At 43.9% G+C, this 23,778-nt stretch overlaps 2 protein-coding genes across 2 annotated transcripts; one reads left to right on the top strand and one right to left on the bottom strand.

The window, feature by feature from the left end:
- Nucleotides 1-451: 451 nt before the first annotated feature.
- Nucleotides 452-12,731, top strand: itih5 (inter-alpha-trypsin inhibitor heavy chain 5). Its single transcript, XM_079183677.1, has 14 exons — nt 452-635; nt 713-757; nt 1,432-1,595; nt 2,488-2,589; nt 3,155-3,423; nt 3,907-4,076; nt 4,507-4,623; nt 6,545-6,716; nt 7,232-7,541; nt 9,123-9,814; nt 10,186-10,239; nt 11,394-11,510; nt 11,601-11,978; nt 12,267-12,731. Exons 1-14 carry the CDS (start codon nt 519-521, stop codon nt 12,524-12,526), a joined length of 2,967 nt encoding a protein of 988 aa, XP_079039803.1. The 5' UTR covers nt 452-518; the 3' UTR covers nt 12,527-12,731.
- A 382-nt stretch (nt 12,732-13,113) lies between these two features.
- tmem110l (transmembrane protein 110, like) lies at nt 13,114-22,482 on the bottom strand. Its single transcript, XM_079184226.1, has 8 exons — nt 22,060-22,482; nt 19,690-19,738; nt 19,269-19,364; nt 19,058-19,179; nt 18,098-18,210; nt 17,313-17,396; nt 16,942-17,061; nt 13,114-14,945 (listed from the first exon to the last, which is right to left on the bottom strand). The coding sequence occupies exons 1-8, from the start codon at nt 22,235-22,237 to the stop codon at nt 14,817-14,819; spliced, it is 891 nt and encodes a 296-aa protein (XP_079040352.1). The 5' UTR covers nt 22,238-22,482; the 3' UTR covers nt 13,114-14,816.
- Nucleotides 22,483-23,778: the final 1,296 nt, after the last annotated feature.

Raw genomic sequence — 23,778 nt, 5'->3', positions numbered from 1 at the left:
AAGTAGCGCACGTGGGAGACTTTCAAATATATTTCTCTCTCTGACCATGATGGTGTGAATAACATACAAGTGATGAACATACACTGATATCAGACTCCTTCACTTTATACTTCTACTCAACTACATTTATGACAGCTTTGTTTTCAGCATTTCATGGTTTCAGATTCACAAATGTGAAGATTTGCTGCTTTTCCTTCAAATAATTTAAAGTCCAAAATGGTTCAAATTGAGCTCCACCTCAACCAACTAGATTTAAATTATTTCGGGGTTTAACTCATACTTTAACAAATTCCGACACCCGCTGAAGGCAGCAGCAGCAGCCCAAATTGCCCCTCATCTAGGAGGAGTGGGACTGAAAGCACCGCGTCTCTCCTCCAGATGGGTGGGCGTATTTTCTCCTCCACCCCGCGTCCCCTCTCTGATCCGGTCACTCTGTTCCGGACACACGGAGACGCGCCGCGCGCTGGAGAATAATGTCCCATTCATCTTTTTAAATTTGACCGGAGAAGGACTGCAAGATGCTGCTGCTGCTGACCTTACTGCTGAGCTTCAGCCCGAGTGTACTGGGACAACTGGAGGAATCCCAGTTTGGAGATGACATTGATTCCGAGCTCGCAGACTTTGATTTAGACATTGTAAGACGTTTAGAAGTGTGTTGTACATTCTGGTGTTTGGATTTCCACATCTTACTCCTGTTCTTTTGCACACACAGGCACCACGCAGAGTCCCACGGCAGGTGAAAACTATACTCAGCAAGGTAAAGTCACATTTAGCTCACAGATATGAAGATATTTTTAATCGATGTTCTTTACATTTAGAGGCTAAAGGAGAAAGTATGGTTGAAGAAAAACTTTTAAATATGTGTTAACCGGAAAAGCAACTTGAAAAAGTAGTTTGTTTAAAATGAAGGATAACATGAAGGTCCTATCTTCGTCTGCCGTCTTAGATACTTTGGCACATTAACAACATTTGGGTGCATTTTAATCTGCCAGTACTCTGAGACTTCAGGAGTTTATGGTGAAGTGACCTCCCTGGCATTAAGAAAACATTTGATGAAACAGACCTTTATACTTTTTAAAAGTCACCCAGAAAGCATGACATAGTGTCTGTTCTTCAGGATCGTCTATTGTCGCCCTAAACTTGTGCGCTTTGTTTGGGCGTGACGCACAGGAGATCCGCCAAGCGCGCAGATGTGCCAGAGTCTCTGTAATGCACTGGATCTGAGCTCATGAACAAATTCCGTTTGGTTGTTGTAACTATTTGGAAATCCAGGCTTTCTTGTGAGGAGATATCAAAAATGTGGGGGGGGGGGATTACGCGCAGCAGTGCCGCGTAAAATTGTGCGAAATTAGCGTCAACTGATCTAGAATCCAGCTGACATGTTGTTGTGGGTGGTTTTGCAGTGATTGCGTTTGAACGTTTCCTCTGCAGGAGACTAAACCTCACATCCAGGAGCTCTCCATCAAGACCACCATCATCTCCCGCTACGCCTTCACCGCGGTGCACTGCGCCATGCTCAACCGGCACTCCGCCGCTGCAGAGGGCGTCTTCCAGTTCCAGATCCCCGCTGGCGCCTACATCTCCAACTTCACCATGTAAGAGTCACCTCACAGATAGTGGACCTAACAATCATAATAACATGGTCAAAGCATTATTAGGATCAAAGGGGTTTTACACAAGTGGAAACCTTTGTATCTCCTCAGTGGGTTCAGAATATGAGAATGTAAACTTTCAACAGAGGTTAAAACATAAAACTCAGAGAAAATGAGATCCAATGAGAAGTGACTCCAAAGCTTTTTGACTCTTTTGTTGTTGTGACACTTCATCTCCTTCAAAAAACGAGAATAGAGTCACAGGAAATCTTTAAATCTTTTATTTTGTATCCTTTTAATCATCTTGAGACCCCTAGAAGGAGCCTGAACCCCAAGTTGGGAACCACTGCTCAATGATTACCATAGAAACAGGTTCCTATAAAGATGCTCATTCTAACTCCTGCATGTGAATATAATCAAATATTGTTATCAGAAAGATTTGGCAAGTTTAAGTAAGTGCCACTTACAGCTAGAGTCCTAACATGAATACATTATAATCAAAATGGAAAGCAGAGATCAAATTAGAAACACAATCATTATTTTTGGAAGCCCAAAAGAAGTTAGAACTAAAATACAGAATAACGTCCTCCTGTCTGACTCTGACTGGGAGGATTTATGATGTTTCTGCTGCCATGGAGATGATAGGAGACAAAAAAGGGTGGAAACTTTTATGCTGCTGTTAAAACACACACACACACACACACACACACACACATACAGTGACCAGAGTTCATCCTCGTGCACCCATAAAAAGGTAACAAGAGGATATCCCCCCCCCCCCCCCTAAAAAACCCTGTCTTTTTGTGTGAGGGCACCCTGTTGAAACGTGACAATGGGTGGTCCTGAATATTTAGCGGGCGCTCTAATCCTCCACCTTTGACCCCCCGTGAACCAGGATCATTGGAGGGCGTGTCTACCAGAGCGAGGTCACACCGAAGGCAAAGAGGGTCAAGCAGGAGAACGGCAAAGTCCGGAACAAAGAGTCAGGTGATGCAAGGTAAGAGGAACCTGAGAGTGTGTGTGTGTGGCTCCTCCTAATCGCCTCTAATGCTCCTATTTCTGCAAACACAGATTGATAAAATCACAAGTGAAACCTCAACTAAACGGCCAGAAACAGAGAGAGTGTGATGAATAAGATCATTTATCCGTCGTGTGAATCTGTGACCCCGAGAGGGGACATGTGGAAAGAGTGACGTCCCGTTTCCAAGCTGTCAGATGAAAAGTGACATTTCATTAAATGAGATTTGGTGACTCACTGACTCCGCTGTTAAAGAGCAGAGCAGAGGGAGGAAGATGTCACCACTTGGTCCGCTCCTCCTCTTCTCCTCCTCGGTCCGGAAAGATGTTTTTTTTTCTCACATTAATGAGTAAAAGTCAAAATACGAAACATTATTAAACAAATACTGAGGTGGTGATGGATTATAGGCAATATTTGTTCATTCATTTGTTCTCCGTGTTGACTTTGAAAGAGATCTGACCCGAAAAATATGTTCCTATAATCATCTCCTCCTCTCTCCTCCTCTCTCCTCCTCTCTCCTCCTCTCTCCTCCTCTCTCCTCCAGTCCTGAGGAGGTGGAGGTGTTCAGGATGGCGGCCAGCATCCCGGGTCGGAACCGGGCCGTGTTCCTGCTGACCTACGAGGAGCTCCTGCAGCGGCGGCTGGGACGCTACGAGCTGGTGACCAGCCTGCGGCCGCTGCAGCTGGTCAGCCGCCTCAGCCTGGACGTCACCATCGTGGACCACTCGCCCGTCACGGACCTCCAGGTGCTGCCGCTCCGCAACGGCCGGAGCACCAACACCGCTAACGGGCCCAACGCACCCAAGACTCCAGGTTTACAGATACATCTTATTACTCTGCTCATTTTATCACATATCTTTGTGGTTTTTCATTCTTAGTTTGCTTTGTTTTTCTCTATTCTTTTTTGATTCACGTATTTCTGCTCTTTTTTTGCATCGTTAATGTTCCTTACATCCCATACTATATAGCTATATTATTGTATTATCATTCCTTTCTTTATGCAGTTATTGCACAGCTCAAAGGAATCGTTTTTATCTGATATCTAAATTATAGCAACAAGAATATACAATAAATATTTTATAAAATGGGAAGATTCAAGGGCCCCCCCTCTTAATATCTAACTATTATCAACTATTTTTTAGAATTAAAACAAATAATTAAACTGAATTTATCTCAGCCCAGCTCAGCTCAGACATTAAGTCACAGAGCCACCGTTTTAAAATCCGCTACTTGTTCCAGAGTTTTGTTCTTGAGCCTGTCAAAACACAAACACACTTCCTGTCTTTGTGCCGTCAGCCAAGCCCGAGCCTCCCGTCACCACCGCGATCAAAATCGAAAAGAACGTCTGCAGGATCACCTTCAGCCCCAACATCGTCCAGCAGGCCAAGATCACCACCAGCGGCATCCTGGGAGACTTTGTGATCCGCTACGACGTGCAGAGAGACATGGGGATCGGAGACATTCAGGTATTGAGACAGAGAAGGATAATGAAAAGCAGACTGTGAAACATTTTCATATTTTGCAAGTGTGCACACATATTTCCACCCAGCGATACGCACTAACACACACTCATCCACCCACCTGTTAGTGATTCATTTCTCTGGTTGCCTGCCAGTCACTCCGCTGCCAAACTTCTTCTTCTTCTCTCTCTCTCTCTCTCTCTCTCTCTCTCTCTCTCTCTCTCTCTCTCTCTCTCTCTCCTCTCTCTCTCTCTCTCTCTCTCTCTCTCTCTCTCTCTCTCTCTCTCTCTCTCTCTCTCTCTCTCTCTCTCTCTCTCTCTCTCTCTCTCTCTCTCTCTCTCTCTCTCTCTCTCTCTCTCTCTCTCTCTCTCTCTCTCTCTCTATAACCAAACTACATTTAGCTAACAACTCACTGTAAAACTTCTTTCTTTCCCAGGTTTTAAACGGCCATTTCGTGCACTACTTTGCCCCCAAAGACCTGCCAGTCGTGCCCAAGAACGTGGTGTTTGTGATCGACACCAGCGCCTCCATGTTGGGGACGAAGATCAAACAGGTAAAGCAGCACACTCAGGGGATGTCTAGAAATCTGTTGTTAAGTCTAAGCTGCAGGAATGTGCAAGATATTAAGGGCATTCTTAATGCAGTCAGTATATCCGAGTTATCTAAGTTCACACAGGACTCGAACATCGGTCTCCTACGCAGACTTTGTCGTTCTTCACACTACGTCACCTGACTTTGCTCCCGTCACAATTACTGTAGCCGCCTAACATTAAAGGTCAATATGGGTCATGATCACAGACTGTATATACAGTAAGAAGGACGTAGCCGGACGTAGCCGTCGGGACGTCACTCATTGGTTTGTGGACTGATGTTTTGAAGCCTCGAGTTCGTCACTTTGGCCGTCGCCATCTTGGTTTTTTGTAACCAGTGAGCAGAAGTGACCATATTAGGAATTTTATATTGTGATGAAAGACCACAGGTGTGTTTGGTCTATTTTAACATAACATCTTACATAATGCAGCTAATAGTTCCACGATGATCTTCTTACTTTTCCAGAGTGTGTCAGAGAAAGTTCTGGCGTTTTCGACCCTGATTTTAAGCAGAATTCCAACGCCTGTATTGGATCAGAAACCTGACACCCCACCTCCTCACTCCCACACTGGAATATCAATATCAGACCTTTCTCCTCCATCTGCAATAGCACGATAATCCCCCTCGGCCAGACTCAGAGCTGATCTCTGCAGCTGCCTTGAGTGCGGAAACAGAGGAGAGGAAAAACAGATTTTCAGTGAGAAAAGAAAAGTGGAAACATACAACACAAGGCCGTGCTGTGAGGGAGGAAGGTCAACGTCTATGGGGTAATGGAACTTTCTCGACAACAGCATCCTCGACCCCTCGACCCCATTACCCCACCCGTCGCCAGCCCCCAGTGAGCTGCAGGAACAGAACAACTAGTGTGTTTAGATGTGGCTCCACAATAGACTGTTTCAGTGTGGTTCTGACCCCTGATGTATATGGCCAGTATAGACATCAATAAACCCCCCAGAGCCTAATTATATATCGCACCCACGCTCAGGTCAGCAGAGATCTTGACATGGTGAAGAAAAGTAGGAAGGAGTCTTTGTACTTTTGCTCGTCTAATTTCTTACACATTCAAAGCGAACTAGAAGGCGTCAAAAGACGTCACCCGTTGGTTTGGGAACTGCTGGTTGGTTTAGAAGCCTCGAGTTTGGTGTTTTGGTCCTCGCCATCTTGGCTTTTTGCATCCAGGGAACGGAAGTGACCATATTTGGGCGGCGGAGGAGTGACGTAGAGATGTAACAAACTGAACCGAAACTATAGTCTCCTTGGCGGAGGGGATAATGATTAAAAGGGTAACATGCTGAATCATCAGCAAACAAACAAAACCCTACGTATCAAACGTTCCACAAAACACGTTTCTTCAGATTAAAATCAAACTAATGTTGGCTAAAATATAATTTTCTTGGAGAAAACTGCTTTTATCTCCAGAAATTACGCTTGTAAGTTTGCAATGCAATGATTACGCAGTCTGTATTTTTGTAAATAATGTATAACAATGGCTTATGGAACTCATTCAAACCCACTAAATGCATTTAAACATGCAGGATCAAAGTCAAGCTACAAAAAAAGGGCGTTTTTAGTTTCCAAAAAGCTGATGGATCGACATAAAACATGTTCAGATTAACTAGGTCTATTGACCCCACCCTCCTGGACCCGATTGATGGGTTGAGGGTGTGTGTGACCAAAACATCACAGCTGGTCAAAGGGCTCGGCTTCTGGTTCTGTTTCCAATCAGCTCTACTGTTATGATACAATAAGCACGGCTGCACCACAGAGACCATGACCAAGTTTTGTGTCCAGCATTCTCGTGGCGCAAGAGTTTTCACATTTGTCTGTGTTAACCCGAGTCTTGTTTTCTAAGTGAGATTACTTTATTTCTCTTTGTTTCTCAGACTAAAGATGCTCTGTTCACCATTCTGAGGGATCTGCGACCCGGCGATCGCTTTAACTTCATCAGCTTCTCCAACAGGATCAAAGTTTGGCAGCCGAATCGCCTCGTACCGGTGACGCCCCTTAACGTCAGAGACGCCAAGAAGTTTATTTACACGCTGATGCCGACTGGAGGTGAGGCATTAGTACCCTTTTGGCTCGTCTTCTTCACAGTTCCTATATTTTGAGAGATAAATATATATATTTGGTTTAATTGAATAACTTGTTGTTGTCAATAACAATTGCTTACTTTGAAGGGACTCTGGTGCGACATTGCTTTGTGCTCTCCGTTAATGAAATCTATATGTTGATGGAATATTTCTTCCATCGTCATCTTGTGAGTTTTCCAAACCTTTTGGACATTTTTGTAAAATAAGAAATCACATTTTCCAAGATGCAAACATAGCAGCCATCTTGGATGTGTGAAATGGCGACCAATATGGGGATGGCATGGTTCAATGAAGACTTAAAGTGCATACGAGAACATATTTATAGTTTAAATATGATTAAATGTAAATGGTCAAGACAGGAAATGGTTTTCTGCATTGAATACCACCGTAGGTTCAAAGTAGAAAAACATCCTGTTCAATGAGCTTTACATTTTCTGTAAAAACTCTGTCAAATTTGATTTCCAATTCTCCTCACTGCAGGTACAAATATCGATGGTGCCATCCGGTCCGGCTCCGCTCTGCTCGGTGATTACCTCTTGAGCCCGGACGCCAGCCCGAACAGCGTCTCCCTCATTATCTTCCTGACGGACGGACGGCCCACGGTCGGGGAGACCCAGTCCACCGCGATCCTCGGGAACACCCGCTCAGCCGTGCAAGAGAAGTTCTGCATCTTCACCATCGGGCTTGGGAACGACGTGGATTACCGGCTGCTGGAGCGCATGGCTCTGGAAAACTGTGGGATGATGAGACGCATCCACGAGGACGCCGACGCCAGCGCTATGCTCAAAGGGTAAGCGAGTCTATGTGTTGATGGAATATTTCTTCCATCGTCATCTTGTGAATTTGCATTTACCAGAAATTACTCGTTAATCAAACAAGATTTTCACTACACATTAGCTGTTTCAAACATGAAATAAGAAAAGACCAAGAATCCCCAATTCATAAGAAGATATCGTTGATTATTACTTTGAATACCCTTCCACATGTGTATAATCCGGCTCTTATTAAGCAATTAGCTCTCCTTAATCCCTCCCCTCTTCCCCTTTGGCACGTCCGTCCATCTCTCATCAAGCTACGAGGGAACGCAGAGCGCAAATGTGACGGTGCTGACAACAGTCCTCTTTAATCAACTTCAACATGGCGCAGCCACAGACTACAACAGCCACCCTTTCTCTCTCACACAATTTTTTTTTTTTTTATCCTTTACACACAACCCTCTTCTCTCTCTCTCTCCCTCTCTTCCGCACTCGGACACACAAGATGTTTGTTCAGTGGAGCAGGAATGCGTATGTGTGTGTGTGTGTGTGTGTGTGTGTTGTGAAACCTGCATCTGAGTTTGTACGTGGGGGTTAACGGATAGACTCCATAGATAATAGACTTCGTCCGGCTTGAACAAACACGCTGGTTAAGAGGTGAGGAGGTTTACGGCGGCGTGATAACAAGGACAGGACAGAGGACTTGTACACGTACACACACACGCACAAACACATTCACAACCTTTGCTTTACACACACTCCTTTATGAATGTGTGCACAAACTCTGAAGTGGGGTTGAATTAGCCTTGAGAGGTTAGACAAGCAGGTTTATGGCCGGAAGGTGGCCTCTGTTTGAATAAGCATGACATTTGATGAAATCTGTAATAACACGCTCAACAACTGATGTGCCCTTAAGCAAAGGCACTGAACAGGTCACTGATTGATGATCAACAGAGAAGAATAGGCATATGTCACATTTGGATACTGCGAGAATAATGTGTAAGCAATGAGGAATAACAACCCGTTCTCACTCTACACTCAGTGCCCCTTGGAGTCTGATGCAGATGCACTGATGCATCCAATGTAAGAACCTGTACACATCAGCATTGGACGGTCAGAGCAACTGACGAAGTTCAAACAACGACAAAGTCGGAGGAGAAACTGAAACGCCATCCCTGCCACGTCCAAAACTGATGTTACAGCGTCATAGTTTGATGCGTAGGGCCACTGACTGAGCAGTGGTATTTGACGAAATGGGAGTGAGAATGTGTTGCAACTAGGGCCGAGTATCGTTTAAAAAATTTCGATGCCAGTACCAATTCCAGTAGCCTTAAAGGCTAGTCCACCAACGAGCCCCCCCCCCAGGTTAAAACGGTTGAGACATCTCCGTGTTGAGAACAATGTGCAGGCAGGAATTCCCGGCTGAGGTCATTTCTTTACAAGATCTGGGCATGAAAAGGATCTTTTGACTCGAGAAGTTTCAATACTACTTGGTACTGGGATATTTTGGTTGATACCCAGCCGTAGATGCAACAACATAGGGACATTTCGAGCTCAGGTTGTTGTGGAAGGCAAAGAGAAACCAAATCCGAGATGTCTCCTTGTTCCTTTTCTAGGTTCTACGATGAGATAGGAACTCCTCTGCTGTCGGACATACGGATCAACTACACCGAGGACTCCGTCCAGTACGTCACCCAGCATCTGTTCACCAACTACTTCAACGGCTCCGAGATCGTCATCGCCGGCAAGCTGTCCAACAACAGCGCAGAATCTCTCCACGTCCAGGTGACGGCCAGCAACAACGACAAGAGCATTGTCCTGGAGACCGACATCCCACTGCGGCACCGACAGACGGAGACTGAGAAACACGTGAAGGCAGCCAAGGCAGCCACAGCGGCGATGGAGGCCGGAGCTAAGACTCCAGGGTCAGGGGTCGCACAGGGATTAGGAGCCGCTTTGAGTCTGATAGCGGATGACTTTGTGGAACGCCTGTGGGGTTTCCTGAGCGTCAAGGATGGGCTACGATCGCGGCTGCGCAGCCAAACCAGCAGGGAGAGGGAGGACCACATCCAGCAGGCCACCAATCTGTCTCTGACCTACCACTTCCTCACCCCGCTCACCAACCTGGTGGTGGAGAAGCCAGAGGTCCTGGCCGACGGCACCATGGCTCCGGTGCCCACCAACCCCCCATCGGCTGGCGAGGCTGTGTCAACTGCCAATGAGCTGCCGGATGACGCAGAGGACGGAGAGCCAAAGAAATCCAACGGGAAGCCGGGAAGCCAGACTTCCTCTATGAGCAACATGATCGGTGAGGTTGCGCCTCCTAGATTTGGTTATCAAGGGTGTCTGAAAAGTCTGTCATTTTCGCCCAAAATACTGCAAATGAATAAAATAAAGGGAGATCTGAGAAGTTGTTCTATGACACTTTAAGCCATTTAACTGGGTCACCTTTGGAAGCCATTGTAACTGCGAGCTAACTAAAGCTATTGACGTCTAAAAAGGCGCAAATTACGAACTTTTCATAGTTTTTGGTTAAGAGAACATGCCGACCACGAGGCTTTTCTCTCTCCTCAGACACCCTGTATGACCCTCCAGAGGTTAATGTTACTTTAACAGGAAGCATCAAACAATGGCCGCCCTCTGACTCAATGCACTAGATAAACATTCTCTTCCTCACAGGTAAAGTTGAGAGACGACCAGCCAAGAAATCCATCACCTTCTCCAAAACATCAGGTGACTCCACATTCTCTCTCTCATGTAAACAGTTGTACATTTTCCCCCGGCCTAGTTTCATCCGATAGCATCCGAAATCCTATATACTGCGGGAACATATGCAGTGGCTACAAGACTACAAGAAAGAGACGAGAGGGGGAATGTACAGTACACACTCTCTCTCTACACTCTCTGTGTGGGCGGCCTGTAATTTGGATGTTCGTCAGACAGTCTGAGGGGAAACAGTCCTCTGAACATGACCTGAAAAGAAACACGTAGGGTCTAATTGAAATACCGACACAAGTGGCACTTTAAAAAACACACACCGTGGTCGAATCGGAGCAGAGTCCAGGGATGAGAAGTTTGTGTTAAGAGTAAAGAGGCCGTTAGTGAGGGCTAATGACCCCGTCATTACTGTTGCTCTCTATTCATCTCAGCCAGGTTCTCACAAGCCGGAGGAGACGCCAGCTCAAAGATACATAAACCGCCTCATGAAATCAGATCTGAGACAGAAACAGATCTGAGGAACGCTGACAAATTAAAGACAGCTACTGATCAGGCGTTGCCTTCCTTTAGAGGTTTCACAAAAAAAGTTTCAAAGTTTCATTCATCAAGACGTGTAAAATTAACTAGTCTTCTTTTTAGCACCTGTAACTAGATGAGTTTTCTCAAACATGTTCCTGAGGTTTTCTGGCCATTTCAAATTTAAGTGGGTATTTTAACTGAATTTGAATTATACGGACATCATGAGTCCCGATTAAGCCAGCAGAACTCCAGACACCAACAAAATGTCACAAACATTTCACCTGTAATATATTTATTTAACTATTCAATGCTATTTGTTTGCTTGTTGTCCAATTCTGGTGCAGAATAGTAAATTCCTTTCTTTAAAAAAATAAAAAAGACCAGTTTGCTTCCATGTATTTGTTGCTTAAACACAGTAAATTTGAATCAGAATCAGCCATAAACACATAAATAAATAACGTTCCGGAAAGGTATTATACTATTAAATAAAACGGCCTTCTCCTTCCTGATTTATATCTCACTGGTTCACACGGTCACGTAACGTAAACGTGATGCTCTTAAAAAAATCACTTGAAGCAATCTGTTTTCATGCCTGTTTTTTTTTAAATAATGTAATTTTCCTCTCTCTGCTAACCTTTCAACTACCTCAGCGGATGGTGACCCCCACTTTGTGGTGGAGTTCCCGCTCAGTAAACTGACCGTGTGCTTCAACATCAACGGTGAGCCTGGGCACATCCTGCGCTTGGTGTCCGACCACAAGTACTCTGGTAAGTCTCCTCAAAGAATAATACATTATTTCAAGTCAAGATCCACATCATTTACGCTTCGGGTTGGTTATTTGTGCCACTTGTCTCCAGGTGTGACGGTAAACGGTAAGCTAATCGGCGCCGCGGCTCCGCCTGGCAGCCACAAGCAGCAGCGGACCTACTTCAGCACCATCACCATCGTGGTGGATCAGCCCAGACGCGCCTACATCGAGGTGACGCCTAAGAAAGTCATCCTGGACGGGCGGGACAGAATAGTGCTGCCCTGCCACTCCACGGTCGCCGTCGACAGCGGCGCCCTGTCGGTGTCCGTCGCGGGAAAGTCCAACGTGACCGTGACGGTCGGAGGGAACATTGCGTTTGTGATCCTGCTGCATCAGTACAAGAATCCGGCCCCCTACCAGAGAGACCACCTGGGGTTCTACATCGGTAACAGCAAGGGGCTGTCGCACAACTGCCACGGCCTGCTGGGTAGGTTTTTAATGAGGGCTTGAAAAATCGATTTAAGTATTTAAGGATAAAGACAATATTTTGGTCAGTACGTCATCATAAAGGTACATTTGCCCAGATCAAGATTTACCGACTAACACCATGGTATTATCCTTGAATTCTTCTTTCTCGCCACTGATGGAGTTCAGTTGAAATTCAGATTCCTTGTATTTTTGCCCCATTTCTGACGACCTAACATCAACACAAAAAGCTAGTTACTGGCTGGCCTTCAAAGAGACTAAAATAGCTTTGCTTCATGTCTACTTTCAGGTCAGTTCCTATATGAGGAAGTGGGCCTGGCAGAGCTTCCTGCACAAGGAGACGCGAAGCCGTCGTCCGTGCTGAAGGTGAAGGAGCGCTCGGTGCCGGTGGTTCAGAAGAGCAGGAGGATCTACAGCGGGACTCAGAGCGTGGACTGCTGGTTCGCCCGCAACAACGCAGCCAAGCTGATAGACGGACAGTACGAGGACTATTTGACGTCGCACATGTTCGACACAGGGGACCGGCCGCACGGGACCAACAGAGTGTGATCCCACCAACTGAAGCATTCGTGGGACTCATTGTACTCTGCATCCATATCACATCCCAGCAGACGTTTCCAAAAGACACAACTTCACATTTCAGTTTTCTTTCGCACACTTTTGAATATATTTTTGTATTATTTCTTTTGAAATGTTTCTATTATATTATGTTTTACAATCATTTTGTAACTGTAAATAAAACACTTAAAACACACATTTTTAGGTGTTTTTTTCTGAGACAACCATTGTTGGGAATGCATGTTTTTTTTCCTCACACGACAAATATGTCGAACACGTCTTACGACGAGCTGAAGATCACACCTGGTTGGTTACGACCGAGACCAGCACGGAGACCAGCACCGGTCCCAGCGCCAGTGACTAGATGCACACCTAACACACAAATAAACACCCTGCACACAGCTCCATAACCCCCCCCCCCCCCCCCCCCCCTGTCATCAGCTGGAGGTCACAGGGCTGCTGGCCCCGCCCACACAGGTGTGCTCTGGCCAGGTCGTCTGTTATCACCCCCCCCCCCCCCCCCCCCCCCCCAGAGGAATTCAACACCAAACACCAGTTCATGTGTCAATCATCTTTATTCAAAGCACAGATTAAAGAGATACATTCGGTGAGAAACAGACTTTACGGCCTGCTGATGATTATCCACACGTTCATGATTTGGTTTGTAATAATAAAAATAATAATAAAAAAAACACACAAGATACATTGGAATACAAAATAAAACCTTACAGAAGAAGTCTGTAGAAACTGTGGACCTTTTAGCTTTGAAACAGTAAATGTTAACAGGAGAATTTAAATGTTTAACACCTGCAGTTTGGAGATGACTCTCAAAAGTCTCCCGTTTGTTTCACTGAAAACCTCCGATTCCAATGTAGACACCACAACATATAAAGTCAAATACATATGAAATATGAGCGGAATAAATAATAGAAATGTGCCATAACTTGCAAAAGTTTAATACACAGCTACCGTATCATCACACTGAGAATATCACTGTGACTATGAGTATTGGGCTGTTTTTTAGGGTTAAAAAATTGAGAGTAAAGTCATAATATTTTGAGAGAAAAGAAGTCAGAATGTTGCGAATATAAAGCTGTAAGTTAGAGGCTTTATTTTATAAGAAACAAGAACGAAGTTCAGGACGTCACCGCACCCGGCAGAGAAATAGTCCCTCATGTGACCCCTCGTGAAACCCCAATTGGTCCTTTTCAGACTTTGTGCGGATAAAACAAATATATAAAGTGTTAATTAGTGAGCTTTAATAAAGGTGCTATATTTTGCTACCTTTGGACTAAGCCAGGCTAGCTGCTTCCCCCTGTTTCCAGTTGTTATGCTAAGCTAAGCTAATCAGCAGCTGGCAGTGTTTAAAAAAAGCAAAGAAACACATTTCCCAAAATTACCAACCATTTAAGTGTCAAGCTGACACAGGAATATTAGGTTATTATAACTATTTTTTTAACATTTACAGCTTTTTCTCAAAATATTCTGAAAATCTCAGTTTCTTTCCCCCTCAGCAGCGTCCCCAGTACTCCATCATTTACAACGGATATGAAAATCATTGCAGAAACATAGCGTGACCTGGTCCTTTAATCCATGCCATGAAACAATTTCCTGCCCACACATATGTATATTTTTTCCCATTTAACCACTTCTTTCAACACGTTTGGTCCGTCATGACTGCAGCAGCCCAAACAAAATGTTTACATTTGCATGGTTTTAATACCATTAACCTTAAGAGGAAGGACTATAATCACACCTTAATTAACAAGGTGGATTTGACATAATTATATGAGTAAAATATTGTGCTTCACTCGCTCCTCTTTGGAATACGATACAAGATAAATGACTCTTTAGAGCAACATCATTTCCAAAAGTCCCCAGTGTGCAGAGAAGACAGATTTATTTCAGTCTCAGTCGTTACCACCCGCACATTTCGCCCCGGGGGGCCGCTGCCCTCCTTAATAGTTTCCCTCCACACTCGTTCAGTTGTGGTTGCTCTGATGTTCTCTCGCAGCAAAACGGAGGCAGCAAGGTGAGAGGATAAAGAGCTTCTAATCCCCCAAAATGCTATTTGATTTGCATGCATCGGTGCAGAGGAAAGGCACATTCACAGGCGACACGAGCTTTAATTGTGCCTTCGCTTACAGGGAAGCCGATATTTAGACCTTTGAGGGGTTAAGGACGCACGGTTTTGTTTGCGTTTGTGCTCATATTTAGGCTCTTAAGAGTGTGTTGCGTGTGGATAGCGGATGGACGTGTGGGGAGGTAACATCACCTGGGTTTAAACCACCACCCAGCTGGGTCTCAGTGGTCCTCCAGAGTACTGCACAGGAGGGACTGGTCCCACGTCGCCGGGGTCTTCCTCCCCCTCTGAAGCCTCGTCCGTGTCCGACTCCACGGTCAGCAGGACCTGAGAGAAGAAGAACAATAAGTTAAAATATAAGGTAAAAGACAAAGTGCAGTCGAGTAGTGTTATGTTTGGATTCTGGGAAATATCTCAGTTCTGCATTCCCGATCTAAAGTGGAAAATATCCGTTTATTGGCTCTCCTGCAGCAGCAGGGGATTCAGGTCCCACATGAGCAAAATTCCACAAGTATATTACATTCACGGCATTATAAATCCCTCCATATGTTGCTTTGTGTTCGTCTGTGACATGTGGGGAACCCGACATGAAGAGATTCAGATATTGGGATGAAGAAAAAGAGGGCATCACTGTCTCCAACAGCGACATCATCGTCTCCACTGTAACCTTGATGTCACATGCAGCAACAACTGCAGCATTGTGACCGTAGCTCTGACCACCACCAGCACCCCCACCAGGACCTCGTCCAAGTCAATGCCTCTCTATCCGTCGCCCTCCTCCACCGCACTCCACTTTCCATAACTTCAGCGCGTGGAAAACGACTCCTAAATGTCACTTTTATTCCCGGGAAGAAGGCTTGATTTATTGGCTGCTTTGGCAGACGACCAGGGAGCAGGAAAGAGGGAGGGATCAACACGGGGGTCGTGACCCCCCGACAGTCATTTGCCCCGATATCTTTCCTGAGAGAGGGGAAAGAGAAATGACTTCTGTGCCGTGTGGAGGAGGAGGAGGAGACTAATAAAGTGATTCCCTGGACACAAGAACAGCAGGCCTGTTACAGTTTCCCAGATAAACCGCCGCTCGACCCAAAACTCACAGGAGACCAATAAAACGTCTGATCGTGTGTGACGCAAACCAGTTTGACTCCATCTTTCTAGCTTCTATTTCTTAGCTTTTGTTTCTCGTCTCTGAACTGTTTACAAGCAAATAAAGGTAAAAAAAATGCTGTAAAGATATTCTTTAATTCACCCGAATTACAAAATAAATGTGTTGAATAATAAACACCTTTAAGACCCGCACTACATGAACTACAGTATGTGAAAAAATACAGAATACACTAAAATACTTATACTAATATTATTATGATTATCACTATAATAATAATAGTTATTAAGTTTAATACAGAAAGCAAATCATGCAAATAATGTAGTGGTGTGGACACATTACTGACATTTAAACCAGAAAGATGTTTAAAAATACAGAAATACAATTCGCTTCAAATATTAGAAACACTGGTTTTGCGGCTGCTAAGATTTCTATGCTACATAAACTAAATAAAAACTATTCTAGGCGGGAGTAATCACCACTAGGGGAGCGTGAGAAACACATTTTTGTGAACTCGCATTTTTAAATTTGCAGAAGAAACACAATTGAAAAGCATCTTGATTAAAAGCATGACAGCAGCTGCTCTACGATTGTCCAGAGACTGATCTCACGGGCTTCTGCACTTTTGGCACGACAACGAATAAAAAGGGATTCTATCCAAAAGCGGACTAAGGAAGTTTGTTTCTCATTACATCAAGTGTGTGTGTGTGTGTCTGTCTGTGCTCATCCCCCCAAAACAACAGGTGCAGTTGACACCCAGCGTGACCGTGTGGGTACATCAACCATCGACGCCCATTTTCACACACATTAAAGTCTTAAAGTCACATTCTTGTTTGGGAAACGGCTTCAGCGAACTTTTTCATTACGTCCAAAGTAATCCCCTTAAAAGGCCAGCGAGCAGATGGGATCCGTCCGGTCTGGTGAGCAAGCATCTGACTTATTTAGAGTGTTTAGAGTGTTTGTATTATTAAAACTTTAAGACTTTTAAATGCTAACTGGAATTTAAATAAACACTGAACTATCAAAACATGGAAAATGTTCAAGACATAAGAAAGCTTGAAGCGTATTTTTGGATGTGATCCTCGTCTCCATTCCCGATTACAGATCTAAAGAACATGAACGGAGATGATCTCTAGAACAAAAACAGGTGGTTTAATTACGTCAGAGACTAAATTTACGGCTGTAGACAAGAGCTCACTCAGTGTCAGTCATTCTCACCCGTGACTCCTCGCTGCTCGCCCAGGGCTTCTTCACCGAGCAGTCGCAGGAGTCGTCCAGGCTCTTCGTCGTCTTGTACTTCCTCATCATCAGGCTGTCCACCACCCAGAACATGATGGACTACAGAGAGACGAGAGCGGGGTCACTAAACGCTGCAGAGATGGACTAAAATACATTAAAAAGGACTCGTTTGGACTTTTTGTACTGGGGTTGAATGAGGTACTTCTACACAGTCAGTGTATTAATTACAGTAGAGGGAGTTTGGAGAAACACACAGGAGTACCAGCAGCAGTAAAACATCTCATTCAACCAGACTTCAAAATAATCTGTACTATTCCCTTCGACATCTCGCTCATGAGAGTGCTGCTCACGTTCACTATGAAGGGCACGATGAGCATGACCAGCACCAGCTCCAGCTGAGGGTTAGCGATGTAGCTCAGCAGCACCTCCTGCAACTGGAAGAGGAGAGAGAGAGGAGGAAACGTGAACGCACTGACTTCAGGTAGAACAACAAGCTGTGGAGAGTGTGAGGAAACAAGTACGGAGAGACTACACTACGTTCTGCACCACATAAATTAGTGTTACTATTAATAATACTAGTATTTACAGTCAGAGTCTCAAAGAGCATGGAAACCATCTCTAAACAAAGTCATTAGTGTCTCCAGAGCTTCATAAAACAAAAGTCCTTCTATCTGGAGACGGATGAATGAGAAATAAACAAATAAAAACGCCTTTTTACTGCTGAGAAGGGCATCTGTTGCTAAGGCAAAAGCTAATTTGAATAAACAAATATGATCCCCAATGTCATGCAAACAAACTGTCCTTCTAATGCGTAAACACAGCCTCTATGTTTCCATTAGGATCACAAGGAAGTCCTTTCTTATCCTCCACTTGTTTGGTTTCTCTCTCTAGTCGTGATGAATAAGAGAAGATCGTTATAATCTGGTTGACCTGGCGCCAAGATTGGTTTGGGTATATTAAAAAAAGATAACGATAAAAAGGTTGAAAATCTGGTATTAGTTGAGGTAAAATGGGGTTCGTGCTCATATTCTACCATTTCCTCGTGTTTTCAGCGGCTAGAAATATAAAAAAACATCACGAGAAGCCATCTTTCCCATCGGACCTGATGCACAAGCTTCGGTCTCGGGGTTCTTACTTTGGACCATCCGGGAACGAGCAGCACCAGGCTGATCACAGCTTTCTCCAGCACCATGATGAGCAGGTAGACGCCACACTGACCCAGCCACGCTGCCGCCTGGGGGGGGTCACCTGCAGAACAAGAGGTGGACGAACATCACGTAGAAACACTTCAGGATTCAGGATTCAAAGCACAGCCGGTCTTCATGTGCTGTTTAAATCAAAAGCAGGACTAAAAGATGCAATTGTACATTTTGCATGCATTTCTTTTGACACACCAGAATGCTTTTATAATTTAATTTAAGTTATTTAGATGACAAAAACAACAAAAATGTATTATTTCATTTATTTTAGCCTTTTTTTCAAATTTTATTTATTTAGATTTGTGTCTCCTGTATGTCACATGTTTGCATGACACATTCAGTATAATATGTCTAATGTCCAAGACATAACTCTTTACATAATAACTTTAAAATAACTCCACTGTAAACAACCAAGGTCAAGAATGCACTTCCATGCATTTCAATAATAACGGTCGTAACTATTCTGCATCTTTTGGAGGATGTAAACCTAAACATCTCCCAAAGATCTGTCACACGCTGGTCTCAGCACAGCAGACACAAAGCAGGACCAGTCTGTCATTAAGACAGGAAGAGGGGAGGAGAGAGACGAAGAGGGGAGGAGAAGAGGAACTAGAGGGTGAAACAAGAAACAAACAAACAAAAACCACTGATCAAATATAAACTTGGAAGTTTCCGGTCACACAAAGACGGAACGCAAAAGAAAAGAGCAGCAGAGATGTATAATAATCCCCCTCTGAAGCCACTGGGACTGTTTTCCAGAGGTTTGCAGCTGGAGGTGCTGGCTCTCCTCCCCGTCCTCCTCCAGAGGGTCTCCAGCGCCCTCCGGTGGGCACAAACCACAGCTGCAGCGTAATGTTTTAGAAAGGGGAAATAAAAGCACTGATTTCTCCCCTCACCATATTCTCCAAACATGAGCAACGTCCACTGCTTGTACTCCACTAGTTTGGACACCAACTTCACCGCCAGCCAGATGACCAGCATCCCCAACACGGCGTCCAGCAGGAAGTTCATCAGATATCTTTGAGTAAAGAAAAGGAAACCCAGGTTCTCAGTGAGACATTTCTTTTACGTCGTATCGTGACCGGTTCGTGCTGAGCAACAACTCACAGGGAGCACGGGTCCTCTTCAGTGAGCGTGGACAGGAAGACGTTGGCGAAGTGGATGAACAGAGCGCCGATGGCCTGCTTGGACGTGTCAAAGAACCTGGAAAACGTAGGACGGACCATGTTAAAAAAAAACAGTACTTCTTTATTCCATTGTGTTCTGTGTTTCTAAACATTTTAAAGCCAAGAAACCCTCAGGATGATATTCACAGACGAGACAGCAAGCCAATATTGGAGGAGAAATGTGAAGCTTCTTATTGTCCGGATTGGTTCGTTTGATGAATCCTTGAGTGGAATTAAGGGTTCAACCAACATTTTCTTTACTTTAAGGGACTTTGCTCGTCTTTGTAAGTGTGTCACATGTAAGAATGAAGGACAGGATGACGTGGGAGGAGAGAAAAGAAAAAGGAAGAAACATGTCTGACCAGATCCTCCACGGTCGTCTGATCCCTACAGGCTCCCGGAACCTCTTCACTGCAAACAAATAGAGAAAGTCAATCAATGAATCAATAACGTCGCCGCCAGACTTTAAAACAACACGTGTGATGCAGTTTCTTTGCGGTTTCGTCGTGAGCCTCATCCCTCTGCAGGACAGATGAAACACAGACGTTCACATATCGTGTTTTTTCTCTCACGTATAGCCACAACACTTGGTTCCTCCCCACCGTGCTCCGAACAGACGGCCGCTGTTCCTCTATCTCATCTAACAAGGTCAGAGAACAGGACCGGGCGTGTGAACACAGCAGCGAGCACACACACACAAGCTCAGCATTCACTGATTCCAGCTTCTCAAAAATAGTTACGAGTTTAGCTTTTCCCTGATTCAGGTCATTGTAAACGGAATATTTTGGGGTTTTGTTCTAGGAAGATGTCCTTTAAGGATTTGGGGAATTGAGACAGGCATTGTTTATTATTTTTCTAGATGAAACGATGTATCTATGAATCATAATCGTGTTTGCAGCCCTGCATCACTTACAAGTTATATATTTGTTAAAGCTTTAGAGGTTGTGAGGATGACATTAAGTGGATCTAAAGTGTGTCAGAAGTCTTTGGAAAAACAGCCATTGCACAAATTAGACATCAGAGTAAGATTCTCAACGTTTCCTCTGAAAATAAGCAAAAAATGCTCAAATCTGACTGTTAAAGATTAAAGAACTGCGTCGCTCAGCGTTTCGTCTGGATTATGCGAGTGCAGGACTATAGTGACGCCTCAATGGAAGGAAACTCACAGAAATAGCTCTGAGGAAGCGCTCTAAACGCAGATCAGTGAAGGGGATGCACGAGGCGGCCTTGGCTGTGACTTGGCACTCCGCCACCGGGATCATAGCTGAAGGGCTCTTAATGCTCCGCTGCACACCAATAACGTGGTATAAATATTAACAGATGCACGTGCTTTGACCAAGAACGACACAGCAGACGCATGCTGAGAACAGGAAAGGGAGGGAAGGAAAGAGGAGGGGGTATTGATTTCTCTTCTAATAAGTAACTGAGTGGAGGTTAGAGCTCATTGATCGCAGTCACACTCAAGGCCTGGCCTAATTCTGCAACACTGCACTGCTCCGAGGCTTCTACTGCTCTCAAACTGGCTGCTTACATTTTTAAAACTACACTCTAATGATTAGATGATGTGCCGACACTCAAGAAATAAGTTTATGCTTCACACGATGTACGGGCGTTCGCATTTTTGTCATTTTCATGTCGCATTATGGCTCTGATTTGAAATAAAAAGAACACGTATAACTCAAAAATGTGAATTGATTCGTATATTTTTAAATCAACTGAGAGCCAAGACACCTGGTAGTGGAATAAAGTCAATGTGATCTTAAATGTAATCCAGGGAGTCATAAGGAAATCATCAGTGAACATAAGAGGCTGCATTTGAGTGCTCGTGCATTGAAACGACCCATAATAAGTTCCTAAAGGGCTCAAGTGTTCCTACTTGACTTCCAGTCTGCGACAGCTGCAGAAGTGTTAAACATGGCCCGTGGGGCCAAAAGTGGTTCAGATGACCGACATTCTCCAAGTCAGCTGCCTCAGAATCACAAGTTGTTAGGCAGTCAGCAGCCATTGTTCAGATTAAATCCCCACCGTGGCTGTGAAAGGAGCATCTTGTTTTTGCTGTTACGGCAGGCACTCAAGAACACTGTGAACGTGGCTGAACTTCTGATATATTTCACTTAAAACTGTCTATACTGTGATGCTACGACGCTGTAGCTCAACAGATCTGAAGTTCCTGTTGCTTTAAATCAATTATAACACCTTGGGAAGCAGGCAGTGTTGCGTTTGCTCTATGTTGAATTCCACTGAGATTTAATATGCATATTGTTGGCAGGAGCTTTAGTCATTAAAGGGCATTAACAACCTGCCATAAGCAGAGACCATCACGACACTTCCCTTCAAAATATGGCAATTTGTGATGCTGCTTTGCTTACAGCCTCACATACCAGTGTGCAACTTATCATTTATGGTTAATTTGGGTCTTTAGGACAATTTATTACCATATGTAAGTTAGTGGAGAACATTTATTAGTCAAGTTATGTTCAACAGGTGTTCAATGTGGGTCTGTTTTTCTGTCGACAAAGCAAAGCAATATTAAAAAGTCATTTTTTTTGTATGGGATTTGGTGCGAAGCCGCTGAAGCTCTGCAGAAAACAAACGTCAACAAAACGCCACGTGGACTGGAGCAGCCCTTTAAATAGCACGTTTCTGCACGTTGTGTTTCATGCATCCCTTTCCTGTATAACACACAAACACACATAAAGACTGTGATATTTAACAGGAACTCAGGTACTCACACATCAGCGTGCTGAAGGCGACGATGGCCAGCAGTCCCTGGATCAGGACGCCGAACTTGTCCGTCAGAGCTCCGTTGTCGCAGCCGTGAGGACTCGCCTTGTTGATGTCGGACATGTTTGTGACTTCAAACACGAATCTTTTCTCCGGGAGCACCCCGCTGTATCCGTAAATGTCCATGTTGACGCGATAAAACAACAACAACAACAACAACAAAAGGAGCACTAAGACGGGCTTAACCGTTCTTTACTCGAGGAAAACAAAAAGCCAGATTTCTATTTCCGGTTTTTAATTAGAGGTTACGTTTTTCTTCAACGTTGCCAGAGGCTGATGCTCCATCTCGTGACGCAAAAGAGGACAAGATAATCGATTATCTGACTCAAATCCATGTTTATGACATCGACAATGCAAAGAAAAGTGCTTGCTTCCGGTTTAAATATTTCAGAATAAAAGTAACTTCCGGTTTCTCTTGGAACAGTGGCAGAAAAACAAAGGGATGGATTACAAACTGACAATCTGTTTCTCTATGTGTCCTCTAAATATTACACATTACAATTTCTACTTTTTAAAAAACCTTAACATGTATAGATGTATGAGCTCAGTTGATTTATATTCATTTTGTATCATTAAATAGTTATAAACAAAGTAAAATACCAACAGACAGCAACATACGGACTCAGTTTAAACAATTATGGGCAAATATCAGATGATTGTTGAAAATAGTCTTGAATATAAAGATGGCAAAAGCCTATATTTTTTTAATTGTGGAGTGATGCAAATGTAGTCTTCCCTAAATATGTTCAGGTAGTTTACATATATCTGCTGTCTGTCCTTAATATACAACCAGAGATTGGAAAGAAAGCCTTACGTTTGCAACGGAAATTGAGGAACCTGATTCTAGCAAAAGTCAAAACTTCTGTAAATTCTATAAATGACTCCTATTTCAATTGACTGTATATTTTTTCTTCTTACTATCTGATTTTAGTAGGCGTATTATTTCATGTGCTACCTTTTATATCGTTTTGTTTCAAGTGTTTACACTGCTGTCTTTCTTGGGATTGACATGAAGAACAGTAAAGTAAATAATCCACTAATTCCTATTCTTTTGTTCCCATCTTGACTGAGTTTTCCACCTTTTTTATTTTGAAGTAAAGTTAACTTAACTTCCTGTTGGTTCGTCTAAATTGACGCAGAACCTCGCAACAGAATTCACTTGAAAGTGCGCGAGGTCCTTCAGGGCCCTTTTTGGTTTGTGTCAATGTCACTGGGTTGTGCGCGCGACTGGGCCCACGCACGAGACAAATCTCTGCCTCACGTGATGATATAGGATATATTTAAGATCAAAGTGTGTCAATAAACTATATGAAGATGAGAGGTAGAGGATCATTAATCACAAAATGATCTACTGATTGTCAATTTAGCGGATTAGAAGCCCTACAGGTGAGCCAACAGTAACTCAGAGAAGACATTAGGGATATTCATTAGATGCACAATTCCTCTGATTTGTCTGAATAGGTTAATTATATAGTTGGCTTCAAAAAGTTTTGACTTACACATTCTTATGTGCGTGTGTTTGGCTCTGAAATGTGACTTTTATAGCTCTAACTGCTTATATAGATTACGCATGACAACACAGCCGCATGCGCAGAAGCAAATACCTGCATTTATACACATTAACATTATTAAAAAATGTTCTTCAGCTGCAGACGGAACGCTTTGAC

The sequence above is a fragment of the Pholis gunnellus genome (assembly GCF_910591455.1).
Source record: "Pholis gunnellus genome assembly, chromosome: 22".
Classification (NCBI taxonomy): Eukaryota; Metazoa; Chordata; class Actinopteri; order Perciformes; family Pholidae; genus Pholis; species Pholis gunnellus.
The sequence above is the reverse complement of the archived record's forward strand: the minus strand, read 5'-3'. Positions and strand labels throughout refer to the sequence as shown.

Excerpts from the sequence above, each read along its gene's own strand:
- itih5 (XM_079183677.1), top strand. The coding sequence starts at position 519 with ATGCTGCTGCTGCTGACCTTACTGCTGAGCTTCAGCCCGAGTGTACTG. Across the intron at positions 9,815-10,185 it reads CTCTATGAGCAACATGATCG|GTAAAGTTGAGAGACGACCA; the intron begins GTGAGGTTGCGC and ends TCTTCCTCACAG. Across the intron at positions 11,511-11,600 it reads GTCCGACCACAAGTACTCTG|GTGTGACGGTAAACGGTAAG; the intron begins GTAAGTCTCCTC and ends ACTTGTCTCCAG.
- tmem110l (XM_079184226.1), bottom strand. The coding sequence starts at position 22,237 with ATGGACATTTACGGATACAGCGGGGTGCTCCCGGAGAAAAGATTCGTG. Across the intron at positions 17,397-18,097 it reads TCGTTCCCGGATGGTCCAAA|TTGCAGGAGGTGCTGCTGAG; the intron begins GTAAGAACCCCG and ends CTCCTCTTCCAG. Across the intron at positions 17,062-17,312 it reads TCGTGCCCTTCATAGTGAAC|TCCATCATGTTCTGGGTGGT; the intron begins GTGAGCAGCACT and ends GTCTCTCTGTAG.